The following is a 12,755-nucleotide window of genomic DNA, read 5'->3' as shown; positions in this document are numbered from 1 at the left end:
CATTTAAAGGAAGATTCTCACCTTCTGCCCAGATTCAAGGGGACTGATTTGACGAACCCATTATGGTTTTGTTGCTTATACTGCAGAACTAGCTGAACTTCCCCATCATGTCTGTGAGCAGGATATCACATGGTAAGGGTGAGAGGAGAAGAAAGGAATTTGTCTGAACTGTGGACAAGTATATCTGAGCTTGCTGCTTAGAGAGTTGGCTGCATGGGATATATGAGATGTGTAAGTATGAGACAGCAGATGCCTGTGAGGTTGAAAAAGCAAATTCCAGCAGGAATGCAATGGGCTTCAGTCCAGGGAGTGAGAGCACTGGTAGGTGGGATGTCTCCTTTACATCAGTCACAAAGCCTTGGCTTAGTGTAAGAAATGCTAGGGATACTCCACTGACAATGAAATTCTATTTAATTTTACAAAGCAGTTAGGTGACTGCTGGTTGTATTTTTCTTCTATTTACTTTGTGTGCCTTTATATACAATGATCGTATATGCTCTTCCTGTCATGTTTGGGTTGCTAACTCAGTAGATGTTGCTTGACTGAGCCCCTCTCCGCGGGTAATACTGATTAGTCTCAGCTCTTCAATACAATGTTAAATCTGTGTGACAATGGACCATGTTAATTTTCCTAAGACAAAGTAAGGTCCGCAAGTATGAACTTGAAAGAGCTTGAAACTCTTTCAGAAATTGTTCTTTTTTATTATTTATACATTTTTATTTAAAGTAAGACTTTTATACCTTTTTCATACTAATACTTCTCATGTAGATGTGCTTATAGTTGTCTGTGTAAATACAAATATTCTTGGTGGGAGACACCATTAAGGCCTATAGCAGTCTTAGAAAACTAGCCATGCTTTTTGCATATAAGGATCTACTATATGTGCGTGCATTTGAAGGGCTAGATTGTATGCCTTTGTCTTTATGAAATTAATGAAATTTTGGGAGCAGAATTTTCCTGTTGATTTCAGCTGGACCTGCAGCTAACTGTAATGTACATTTATATTACCATTGTAGTTGTTCTGATCAGAAGGATGTTACTGGTGTAATATTTGAAAACACAGGGCTTGCATAACTATCGCTTAATAGAGTTATTGCAACAGCTAATCTTATTGTCAGGCAGTGTAATTCCTATTTACTTTTTATCTTTCTGTCATATTTTTCTCCTTAAAATCCAAGGAGAATAATAAATAACATGAAAAATCACCGGTAGAAGACAATCTTTCACCACAGAAGTACAAATCAGACTGCACTGTTGTTTCAATCACTTCAGCAGAAACAGATTAAAAGATAATGAAATGATTAAAAAAATAGGCACAAAAAGAAACACATAGAAGTCCAATATGAACATAAAGAACTTCTTTGTGAAGAAAGCAGAAAGTCTTTTTTCCAATGTCCATCATATTATATACATTTGCTGACCATTGTTGTCATTATATTGCCTTCTCATTTAGGAGATTGTCAACTTCAACTGTCGGAAGCTGGTTGCTACTATGCCTCTTTTTGCTAATGCAGACCCGAATTTTGTGACTGCCATGCTAAGCAAACTGCGATTTGAAGTGTTCCAACCTGGAGATTATATTATCCGAGAAGGGGCTGTGGGGAAAAAGATGTATTTCATTCAGCACGGTGTTGCTGGTGTGATCACCAAATCCAACAAGGAGCTGAAACTGACAGATGGCTCTTACTTTGGAGGTGAGTAGTAAAAAAATAATTGTAGCATTGCAATGAATGCACTAGATCAAAACATGTTCAGATATCAGACACACAGAGACATCAGAATAAGTCTGTTGTCTTTTGCCCAGACAATTCCAACTGCAGTGAAGAATGCAGAAAATATTTCTGAATAAGATATTCAGAGTCTGCTTACTGTTGCGAGGATAGCTACTGAAGATGCAGAATGACCTTCCTGAGTTTTGAAGTTATTTTGAATTAAGAGCACTGTTATTTAACTGACAGTATTTAAATAAAAATGTAATAATTTGCATAGTAATTTTATAGGTACGTAAAGATACAATAAACAGGGTTCATCTTCTTTGAAATGGGATACAATTTTTGAGTCATAAATGTAAAGTACTTCTAAAAGGTAAAAACCACTGTAAGAATTACAAAATCAGGCAGTAGATAAAAGGCCATTATTTATTTGGGATATTTTGGTTTTCATGAATATGTCAAGTTGTTATTAGTGCTTTTTCATTGAATTTTAGCACTCAGCAATGTTTATTCTTCCAGTACATACTGTGAGAAACTGGAGACTGTGTCTGACTAGATAGCTCTCTAACAGATGTATATTAATAAAAACCAGACATGAATTTTAATCCAAAATAAATTCATCTGGTAGTCCTAATGAAAAATAGATTCTTGTTTAGATAAAGGCATCTGAATATTTATATTTGGGTGAAAGCAATCTCTTTTTCTATGTATAGTAATTGACTGGTATGAAAATGTTGTTCCTTGTGACTGTAAGTTATCTTCGTGCAGTAGAATAGGTGTCTGCTTCTGTGAGTAGCAGCAAGGCTGGTTTCTAGAAGCTGACTGAACATTTGTGTGTACCACTGCTACCCATGGCAGTTACAGTTAGTTGGTTATTGTATTAATTTTCTGATTAATCCCATGAATCATCCCAGAACTGAGTCTAAAGCATTCAGAAAAGGTTCAGTTGAAAGCCTAATCAGTGGCATTTATCTGGTATACGGAAGTGGGAAGCTTAGAAAAGTGAATTGGGCTCAGTGTTTGAATTGGTCTGTAGAGTTACTTAACTAATCCAATTTTAGAATAATACACTAACCTTGTCATTCTGCAGTAGCCTCTGCAAGGTGATTTGTACCAGTATTTGTAGAAGCACTTTGGTAAAGAGGTCTTGTGCTTATCCCACAAGCTTAAACTGTAGATGCTGAAGGCAGGACATTAAGGAGAAACAAAAGGTAAATGCTGAGGATGAAGAAACAGAGCAACCTTGGTCTTGGTCTTCTCTATGCTAAGCAGTGCCCCAGTTTATGAAAATGAGTTTGCAAGAGCCTGCGTGCTGAATCTGACCATAATGCTCCTCTGAACCAGCAGAGGATCAGAGGAGATTGCACATGAAAGTATTTTACATAACTGTCAGCCTGTTGTTGCAGTGCAAACGACTGCTTAGCTCATCCTGTTCATCCGCTACCCTTCTTAACAGGAATGCAGACAGAAAATAAGCTATTTGCAATATCCAGGCACCACAAGAACTTGCTACATTGCATACCAAAGCAGTTTTGCTCATCCAAACTGCAGCTGGGATGAGACAAGGTGTGCAAAAATGGGGGCAAATGCATCCAGAGCCTGACAGCTGCTTGGGCAAATGGGAGATAATAGCTGCTGCTGGATGCAGCCTGGAGAGGCGAGGTGAGGTGAGGAAGGGCAAGTCCACAGGGAGAAAGGGAACCTGAGAAAGGAAGTGCTCCAAGGTCCAAAGTGGTGTGATTCAGATCTGTTTTAACAAAAATATCATATAGCATTTTGAACTACCAGAGGGGTTTTCAGACCCTCGAGAAGAAAGACCTATTTGCCTGCAGTTGAAAAGAGAGGGAACAAGCTGCGCAGTGGATAACTGTGAATTGAAAAGTCTTGTTTTGTTAAAGCAGAAAAAAAAATTTCTTATATTTTCATGTGTCTGGAGAAGGCACTGTCTGAAATGTGTATCAGAATCTGAGTAAAGCTTCCTGACCAAAGCAGACACAAAAAATGCTGCACAGTGCTACAGTATCATGGTGGAAGAGTAAGCCTGTGTCCAAATCCTAATACCAATAAGCCCTTTTTTGCCTAACGGAGACATGCAAAATATGAGGCTGTGATACTGTTTAAGAAGTTGCAACTTACAACTTCAGCTTCAACTTTATAGCTCCCAGGTCTGACACAGTAACTCAGCGTCAACACTTATGCTCTCACAAGCAAGGGAAGGACACACAGACGGGAGGGGTGTGCCATACCCAAACAGATCCTTTTTCAGTGTTTTAATGTCTAATGAATTGGAAGTTCCCAGTCCCAGCTCAGAGAAGCTAACAGTTGGATGTCAGGTATGTCTCAGAGCTGAGTTTTCCAGGGGCTTTGGCTCAGGTGATTTGGGAGGAGTCCCTGGAGAAGCAGGCTAGCCTCCAGAACACATGGAGGGTTTTATCAACATCCTGCCTTGGATTTGGAAAAAGTTTATCAAACTTACAATATGTAAAATACTTGTGTATTGACAACTCTGTACTAATAGAAAACTTCTGACACTCTGGAGTTGTTGAGGAACTGGAGGTTAGTGTGAAAGCCAAAATTTAAGAAGAACCAAAGCAGTGTCACCAATATTTGGGAGAGGCTTGAATGGAAACTGTTGGGAGAGCGAGCCTGGAAAACCAGAAGTTGCAGTAATAAAGGGAGGAAATATCTAGAAGTTTGAAGACTGAGTTGCTGTTGAACATTTAAATTATCTTGCCTGATCTTTGTTCTTAATTAAAAAACAGGCTTCCCTATGGATCTGGGTGTTACAGGTCTCACACGAAAACAGATAAACCTTACTGCTTGGAAATTCTCAAAAAGAACATGCCTGGATAACTATCAGTGGAGTAGATTAATCAGACCACACTTCACCTCTGTCTTACAATCTCTGTTGATTTTTGAGAGAGGTGCAGAGTGGTTAGCCCTCCATAGGTCTGGAATTGATTACCATCTGCCTCTTCCCTCATCTGTGCTCAATGGTTTCTCCTTTCTGGAGGAAAGGAGTATGTACAAGACAGTAGCCACAGAGATGTTGTGGTTTGTTCATTGATACTGCCGTAGAAAGAGCATCCTATCCTTTAACCTTCACATGTGTTCATAAATCTAATCTTGAATTTTGTGTGCAGGAGCATTACTTAGCCCAGCAGCATGTAGGATGCTAATTTTCATCCCAAATTAAATTAGCCCAGGCTGCTGATTGAAGGATATTATCATATCACCCTATGTATCTACTCCAAGTGATAGTAGGAATTTGAAAGTAATTTCTGGTACTATCCTTTTCCCTAGGCCAAGTACCTAACTACCCTCACCCCCAATTCCCCTTTGATGGAATACACAAAGTGTGTAAGGGAGTGTGTGAGACATACTGACCAGCCTACGGTCCCTCAGATCTGCAATAAATATACCAAAGAACAATATCCCCCAATTATTAGGTGATAAATACGTTCAGAAATAAAGTGTTTTTTTTCAAATTTGAGGTTTACTGTGTTCTTTCAAACCTTTCAGTAATGACCACAGAGGGAATATTTTAAAGAGAGTGATATAAATTATGTCTTCAGCAGGCATGGATCGGTACAAGGATTGTCTCATAAAGATTCAGAACAATCCATTTTCGTTTGCATTTCACTGGCATTTAAAGAAAACAGTAACTTTTCATTGCCTTACCTTAAAATCCCTGCCCTCATATGGTGTGCTTATGTGAGTTTTTATAACAGGGACAGGAATTAGGTGATGAAGAATACCTGAAGCTAATTTTCACTGTGTTGCACAGTTACATAGTCATTCTACATCAGTGAAATGATGTAAGTCAGTTACCAGGGGAAATTTCCAGGATTTTAATACTCTATAGCTGTTTTAGTTGGATTCTCCCTGAATTTTGAGGAAATATAATAATTTTTTCCTAAATATCTGTAGATTTTTTTATGTCTTTCTTCACTTCTTCCCCGTTTTCTGAAATGTCTTACAGTTCCCTGTTACTAGGAATAGGATTGCTGCTACTTTCAGCAAAGAAGTAAATGAGTTTTTTCTCCTCACAAATAAAAGAAAAACTTGACCCATTGAGACTGACCCAGTTTTCATATGAGGGGAAACAAGTTTGCCCTCAAGGGAAATGATGAGCTTCTTCTTCTGGTTACTTCTGTAGGGAGAGTAAAATGTGAAAGAAAAAGGTCAGGAGAGAGTGGATGGTCAGGGCTATGTTAACACATAGGACAAAATCATAGGGGAGGTCGGAAGAGTGTGGGGAAGCACAATGGCAGTCAACAGAGAGAGGACTGTGTGGGCTGGGAGTCAGTAGTGCAAAGAAATACAAGGCGGAAACCATGAGTGCAAGGGAGTGGTGTTGGTATGAGATTGATGGGAAAGGGAGAAAAATAAAAGGGGCAAGAGCACATCTGAACAAAGATAAAGCAATCTTCAGAAGATGTAAAGGAACGAGAAGGTGCTAACACCGTTTGTGAACAGCATATACGAAAACCTGACTGCACATATGTTTACAGCTAAATTGAATTGCAATCTTGAGATTAACATACTTGAATTCAGCCTTCCTGGGATGGAGAATAAGAACCAGGAGGAGGCAGGTGAAAAATTGAAGCAATTGTATTTTGAGGATGTTGTAATGGCTTTTATTATTTAAGTTTTTGTAATCTTCTCCATGGTTTTGAGTATCTTCGGTTTACAGTACTGAAAAAGTAAAGTCTTTGTTAAGTACACAGCAGTGGGGAACGAGAGCTCCCCATTTTTTTTGTCTGTCTCAGTGCATATATGTGTTTCTGTTCTTTGATACCTTGGTAGTTCAAACTCATTTATGCTATAATTCCAGTAGTAAATGTTAGGGAGGAAATTTCCAGTTTTGAGTCCTACTGAACCTTTTCCTCAGAGTACCAGCTGGTTGAATTAGAAATTGCTCAAAGGCTTCTTGTGATAGGAGGAATTACTGAGCAGATTGTATATTAATTCTTCACTAGACACATAAAATTGGTAAAATGCAAAGATTTTGAAGTCTCTATAGATGAAGAACAAGAATATGAGTCTTTTTCTTATAGAGAAGCACAGTTCATTATTTACTGAGGCTTTACAGAGGAGAAATAATAATAATGTATCTAATGAGACTAATACTAATCTAATTTTAATTATACCAATATATATTGGTATTAACTGGTGTAATACCGCTGCTATGAGGCAATTCTAATTTTTGCTGGGGGGAATTACATCAGAATCACTCCGTAATAGTGGTATATATGTTGGTGATTCAAAATGTCTCATGATTGATTACAACAAAAAACATGCAGGGTTTCAATAAACTAAAGAGAAGTTTGCTTTAGTAAAAGAACTTGTTTCCAACAATTTCCTTCCTCTCACTCAGTTTTCTCCACATGTGGCTCTTAGGGCTCCTTCAGTCCTCACAAAAAGATCTGACTCTACAATTTCTCCTTTCCTTCTGGAAGGGCCTTTTTCTCCCTGATGCCTTTTGACCCTCCACTTCTCTGCACACCCCTATCCCCAGCCACAGTCTGCTGGTGTTCACATACAGTCCACTATGGACTGCAAACTCCTACTTGGGCAACAAAAGAGAAAAGCAGCTTTTTGCCATTTTACAACTCACCCCAAATTGTTACTCCTTCAAACATGACAGTTAAAGCTGTCCCATGCAGAGCATGTTGATGAGCAGGAGTGATTTCATGATGTCTTGTTCCCCTCCAGCCCTGTGGAGTCAGAGGAATTATTCTGGGCAGGCAGTCCTGATCCAGCTAAGCATGTGCTGACCTGCATTTGTCCTTAAGTGGCATGTTAGAGTGGGTCTGACATGCCTACAAAGAGAAAAAGAAAGGAATAAATCCAGCACTACCCAGCCAGTAAGCCTCAGCACAATTTACGAAAAGGAGAATTTTTGGGAACACATTCAGGACTCTGCTGTGACTTCATTTGCTTTCTTGCTGGTGGACAGAGGACTTACTGTTCACTCTGGTTTCATCCCGCTCTTTCTGTAGTCACTGGCAAAATTTCTCTCAGCCTCAAAGGACACAAGATAAGACTTGTCTCCCTGCTATATTTTCCTTTCTCCATCTGTTTTCCCACCTGTGTTTACATAGGCTTTCCTTCATTCAACTATCTAGTCGTATGACCCAGGAAATTTAACCCCCTTTTTCTGTTTTTAACAGATACTGTGTTAGAGCTGAAGGAATGCCAATATTGCTAGGAAAATCCAAACTGAGTGAGTAGGAAGTGTAGGTATATTTTTATGATTTAGGTCTGGGGGCCACCTGGATCTTTCACTGTGTTTGCAGTTGGAGGGAGTTTCCTAGTTCCAGTGGGTAAGTGGTACCCAAATTATGATGTGTCCATTGCAGTTCCCCTTCCCCATTGCTTTTTCTGCTTTTTTCCCCCATTGACAATCCCAATGGTATCATACCACTTGGAGTCATTCAATAAGTCAATTAGTAGACTAGTTAAAACTCATATTGTTTAAAAACAAAAGGTTTTTTTTTTTAAACAAAATATTTTTTTCTATGATCTTCCAGGTATGTTGAACATCAAGAAGTCCTTGTGATTTTTTTAAAACTCTTCTTGTGATATATGTATGAAAGTTGCTATGTGTGAATGTAAATATGAAAGTGTAATGGTCTACCTCTTACGTTGCAGTGAAACAAATACATGTTTTATTTTACATATTCAAAGGTAGATATCACTAACTGTGCTGAATATCATCATTCATCTAGCAAAATTATATATAAATCAGATTCTCATGCCCATCTTCCCAGAGTATGTCCCAGAGACATATCATGGCATCTTTTCTGTTTTGGTTTACTTTTTATAACATGCAGATCATCAAATACTTTAGATTTTTAAGTGTTTTATTTTGCTAAAATCTTTTAATACTGTTTTAACAGTTATCCTTCCACACTTTAAATTCTAATAAAATTGTATCTTTCATCTACTTCAGCCTGTAGAAGGCCAATTAGACAGAACTTCTTTGACCTACCTATTATTTATGGAGCTTTTCCCCATTTTGAAACAGCAACTGTCAGTATATTTTAGACCAGTGCAGTGGAAAATAATACCATAGGAAATGTTGAGTCACTTTAGATTATATTTTGCCTTTTTTTTTTTTTTTCTTCTGGGTACATTCTAGGTACTTTCTTTTGATAGACTACTTTTAAAGATCTGGAGTCTAACACTTATTTTAAATGGAGAAATTGCTGTTAAAGTGCCTAACTACTCACTGCTTTACACCTGGACAACATGCTATGAAATACAGTTTTACATTTTGCAAAAATATTGCACATGGCTACTCCTTTTTCAAGGTAGTGGTGAATTAAGTCTCTCAGTATTCATAATCCAAACCAAATAAGTAATTATAAGCAGCCTCCCTGACATGTGTTTATTCACACTCTTAATGGCAAGTGCAGAATTAAATGCTCTAAGGGAGCAGGATCTCCAGACCTCCATACAAGCTCATTCGTAAAATACTTTTCAGTTGAACAGTGTATTACATTTTTCTATAAGTATTGTCTGCAAGAGGTCCTAAAAATGAAATGTCTTTTTGGCATAAACTAGTGTGCCATTTTGAGGATACATTTTCTCATGATATAGCATAATTTCTTGTTCTGCATAATGCTGTTCTTTTGACAACGTATTTTATATAGAAAATACTATGCAGTCAGGAAAACTTCTTGCTATTCAGACAGAATATCATTTTTAAAAGTCTAAGAGACTTTTTAAGAAGATGGAATAAAAATAACGTACTCTGTGATGCTAAAAGGTAGAAATGGGTTTGGTTTTACAAGTTTTATTAATTAACAAATGTAAATATAAATTTTACAATAATAATGCGAGTAAGAGTTCTTGCTAACTAAATAATGGTCTTCAAACCAAATTCTTATTCTGCAAATTCATGAACAGTATAAATTTTTAATTCAGACTTTATACATAAAAGAACTAGACACAAGCAAAACATCACATCAGCATATCTTGGAAATCTGACCTGGCCAACACAAACAAGCCAGAAGATGATTTTGCAAGTACCTTCAATTTTGCACAGTAGAATTTAAGCTAAATATTTGAGTTTAGATTAAATAGTTAATCTAAATATTTAATTCAGAACTGACAGTCTCTGATCATTTGTTCAATAATTTAATGGAAAAAAAATGAAGTGCAATATTTTCACAGTCCACTTAAATTCAAATTTAATAGTTTAATTTGTAACTGTTGTTGTTTGCCAAACTCACGATGACAAAAGCATAACACTGAATACATAAGGAATTATGTGGTTCTTTTCAACAGGTAATAGGCATCCATCTGTAGGCATTAATGAATTACACAATATCACTTTTGGCCTTTGACCCAGCCAGTATGAAAGCTAAATCTGTACTTCGGCACATTATCTTAGAATCTAAGCTTTTTTTTTTTTTTTTTTAAGAAAATAAAATTAATATATGTTAAATTGTAAGCTTTTACAAGATAACAAATAGACTATCTTAGTCTCCCTTGGTAGAAGGAACACTTAAAATAGAATAAAATGTATGGGTGCTCTGATATAAGTGGCATTGAAGATAAAATAAGGACTTGCATTTCTATTTTATATAACAAACCTAAGCTTCTGTTCTATCAAACAGAATTCTTCTCAGAAGAATTTGAGTTAACAGTAGGAAATAGTCGGGATGTAAGAAATGTTACTGGCCTCTCTTTGCTCTAGTCATGAAAATTTGGCCACAGTACCTTCAGATAGAAAAAAGAAAAGACAGGTCAGGATGGAAGATAAAATGTCTCAGAGGTCAGATAACATCCCACTTTATAAAAAGGCAATTATATTCTGACCATGTATATTTGACTGTCTTTCTTGATGTAATTATGACTAACAACCTTTCTGAAATGAAATTGTATTGTTAATATATATGTTATTGACATATATTACATTGAAATATGCTTAGTAGTTTATTAGCATTAACTTTATAGGAACAATGAGGACTTAACATCCAGTTATATTTCAGTCTTGTCAAAAATTACAAAAGTCATTAGAGAATAGCTAAAATGAATTGGCTTATTGCATCCAAATGTGCCTTGAAAATTAATATATGCCCAAAATGCCTTTTTCCATATCAACATTTACTTATATCACAATAGATAATATTTTAAAGGCTCTACCAGGTTGTTTTAATGAATTTCACATGGAAATAATGAGAGGCCTGCTCTGAGTTAAGTCTCAAAGCATCCAAATTAGTAGCAAGTTATTACACTGCTTTTCTCAGAGCTGCAATCAGGTATTGTATTAAGCCTTGTTCAGAGAGATGGACAGATAAAAACAAGAGTTGTTTCAAGAAACACATTTCTCATAGGTAGGTGGTGTAAAAGACAAATCTGAGGCACAGTAAAGACAGGAGCCTACTTTCAGGCTTGTTGACAAAGCCTAAATAAATACAAAATGTTTTTTAAAATAAGTATTCCTCTATAAATCCTATCAAAGTTTGGGTCAGTAAAAGTTAGGCAGTTCTTTTTGAAAGAATAACTTTTCCACCAGAAAATCTGTGCTATCTCCAATGAAGTAAATGTACCTTTCTGCCAGTTAGAAATACTTATAGAAAAAAAAATAATAGAACCTCTCTAATTAGACCACTTACTGTGCCAAATATTTGACACATATATACAAAGATTAAACAGATGAAGGCTTGTGAGGGAGACCTTTAGGGAAGAGAGTAATGGACAGAAATATAGAAAAATAACTAATCATCTTTCACCTGTATTTCTGATCAGGAAAATGTTTATAAAATGCCCATCATGGATACCTGTCACCAGCTGCTTCTAAATCATCTGTTTTTAAGGTTCCTTCTTGTCTCAGAGTGGCTTTGGAGACTAATTCTCCTATATCCAAATGTGGGGATTGTGTCCCAAGGATAACATTCTGGATGAAAAGGACTGGTAAAATACTGTTTGTGGGGTGTGCTGATACCCCTTATCATCTACTTCTTTTTCCTACTGACCACTTCCTGCCTCAAGAAGACTAAAACCCCTAGTATTGCTATTGGCTATTACACCACAGCATCATGTCATATGCAAATGTTCTTTTCAGTCCCCATTGCATTTTCTTCCTCTCTTCAGATACATGACATGATACATATGGGTCATCTTCAGGATGAAGAAATTGCCTCAGCCAGTCAGGGTGCTGGCAAGCCGGGACAGATGCTTGCAAACAAGAATCATATTCCTAACTTGCAATGAGGGGACAATTCCACAAGTCAGTAATCGTGCATCTCTATCTCACTGAATGAAATATACTTTTGCATTTTTAATTGCTATATTAATAAAGGTGTAATTCACCATTTTCTAATCTTTTTCTGTTTAAAAATTTGTCAATTTCAACCTTGATGGTTAGGGCACATTTTCTATTTCATTTGTTCAATAAAATAAAATAAAATTAAATTAAATTAAAAAAAAAAAATACAATGAACATGCCAAGACCTCATCTATCAGGTTCTTCAGAGCCAGAAATTTAAAATTACTTCAATCAGGCAATAAAAATGTGAAATAAACTAACCTCTTGGGGTTTTGTTTGTTTGGGGTTTTTTTTAATAGGAAGACTATATAAGGGCAACAACTATCACAAATAGATAAATTTAAATTAAGTTTAGGTAAATAGCTCAAAAAGTGACAGGAAACTGAAACTGAGACATGAAGACGGTTGTTTTGGACCCTTAATTGTAACTTGCCATTTGCAGTCCCTCTTTACAGCAGTAACTACTCAGCAGTGTATCCAGGCCTCCTTCATGACCCTCTCTCTGGTTGTGGAACCCAGATATGTGAAAGCAACTTTACAGACAATTGTTGGTATTTTTCAAATTAAGAGGTCCTGCAGGCAATGTCTGCTTTTGCTCACTCTGACAAACTCATACTGTCTTGTCTGCAATCCCACAGTAATGTAAATAAGGTGGGAAAAGTGTAGGTTTTTTGTAGCTTTCTTTTGGACAGTCCAGATTACAAACCTGTTTGTAAAAGTCAGAAGCTGTCTCCATTTGCCTTCCTTCTTAAATTCTC

The 12,755-nt window shown here is 36.7% G+C and overlaps 1 protein-coding gene across 2 annotated transcripts in view; it reads left to right on the top strand.

Moving 5' to 3' along the window:
* Window positions 1–12,755, top strand: part of HCN1 (hyperpolarization activated cyclic nucleotide gated potassium channel 1) — a 191,794-nt gene that overhangs the window by 165,796 nt on the left and 13,243 nt on the right. For both annotated transcript variants that reach the window (XM_032987513.2, XM_032987512.2), the window contains one exon: window positions 1,454–1,694. In XM_032987513.2, the coding sequence (XP_032843404.1) occupies window positions 1,454–1,694 (241 nt within the window). The remainder of the gene's footprint in view (window positions 1–1,453; window positions 1,695–12,755) is intronic.

The sequence above is a fragment of the Tyto alba genome, unplaced genomic scaffold (genome assembly GCF_018691265.1).
Source record: "Tyto alba isolate M040663 unplaced genomic scaffold, T.alba_DEE_v4.0 Super-Scaffold_42, whole genome shotgun sequence".
NCBI lineage: Eukaryota > Metazoa > Chordata > Aves > Strigiformes > Tytonidae > Tyto > Tyto alba.
This window is presented reverse-complemented; position numbering and strand designations above follow the sequence as displayed.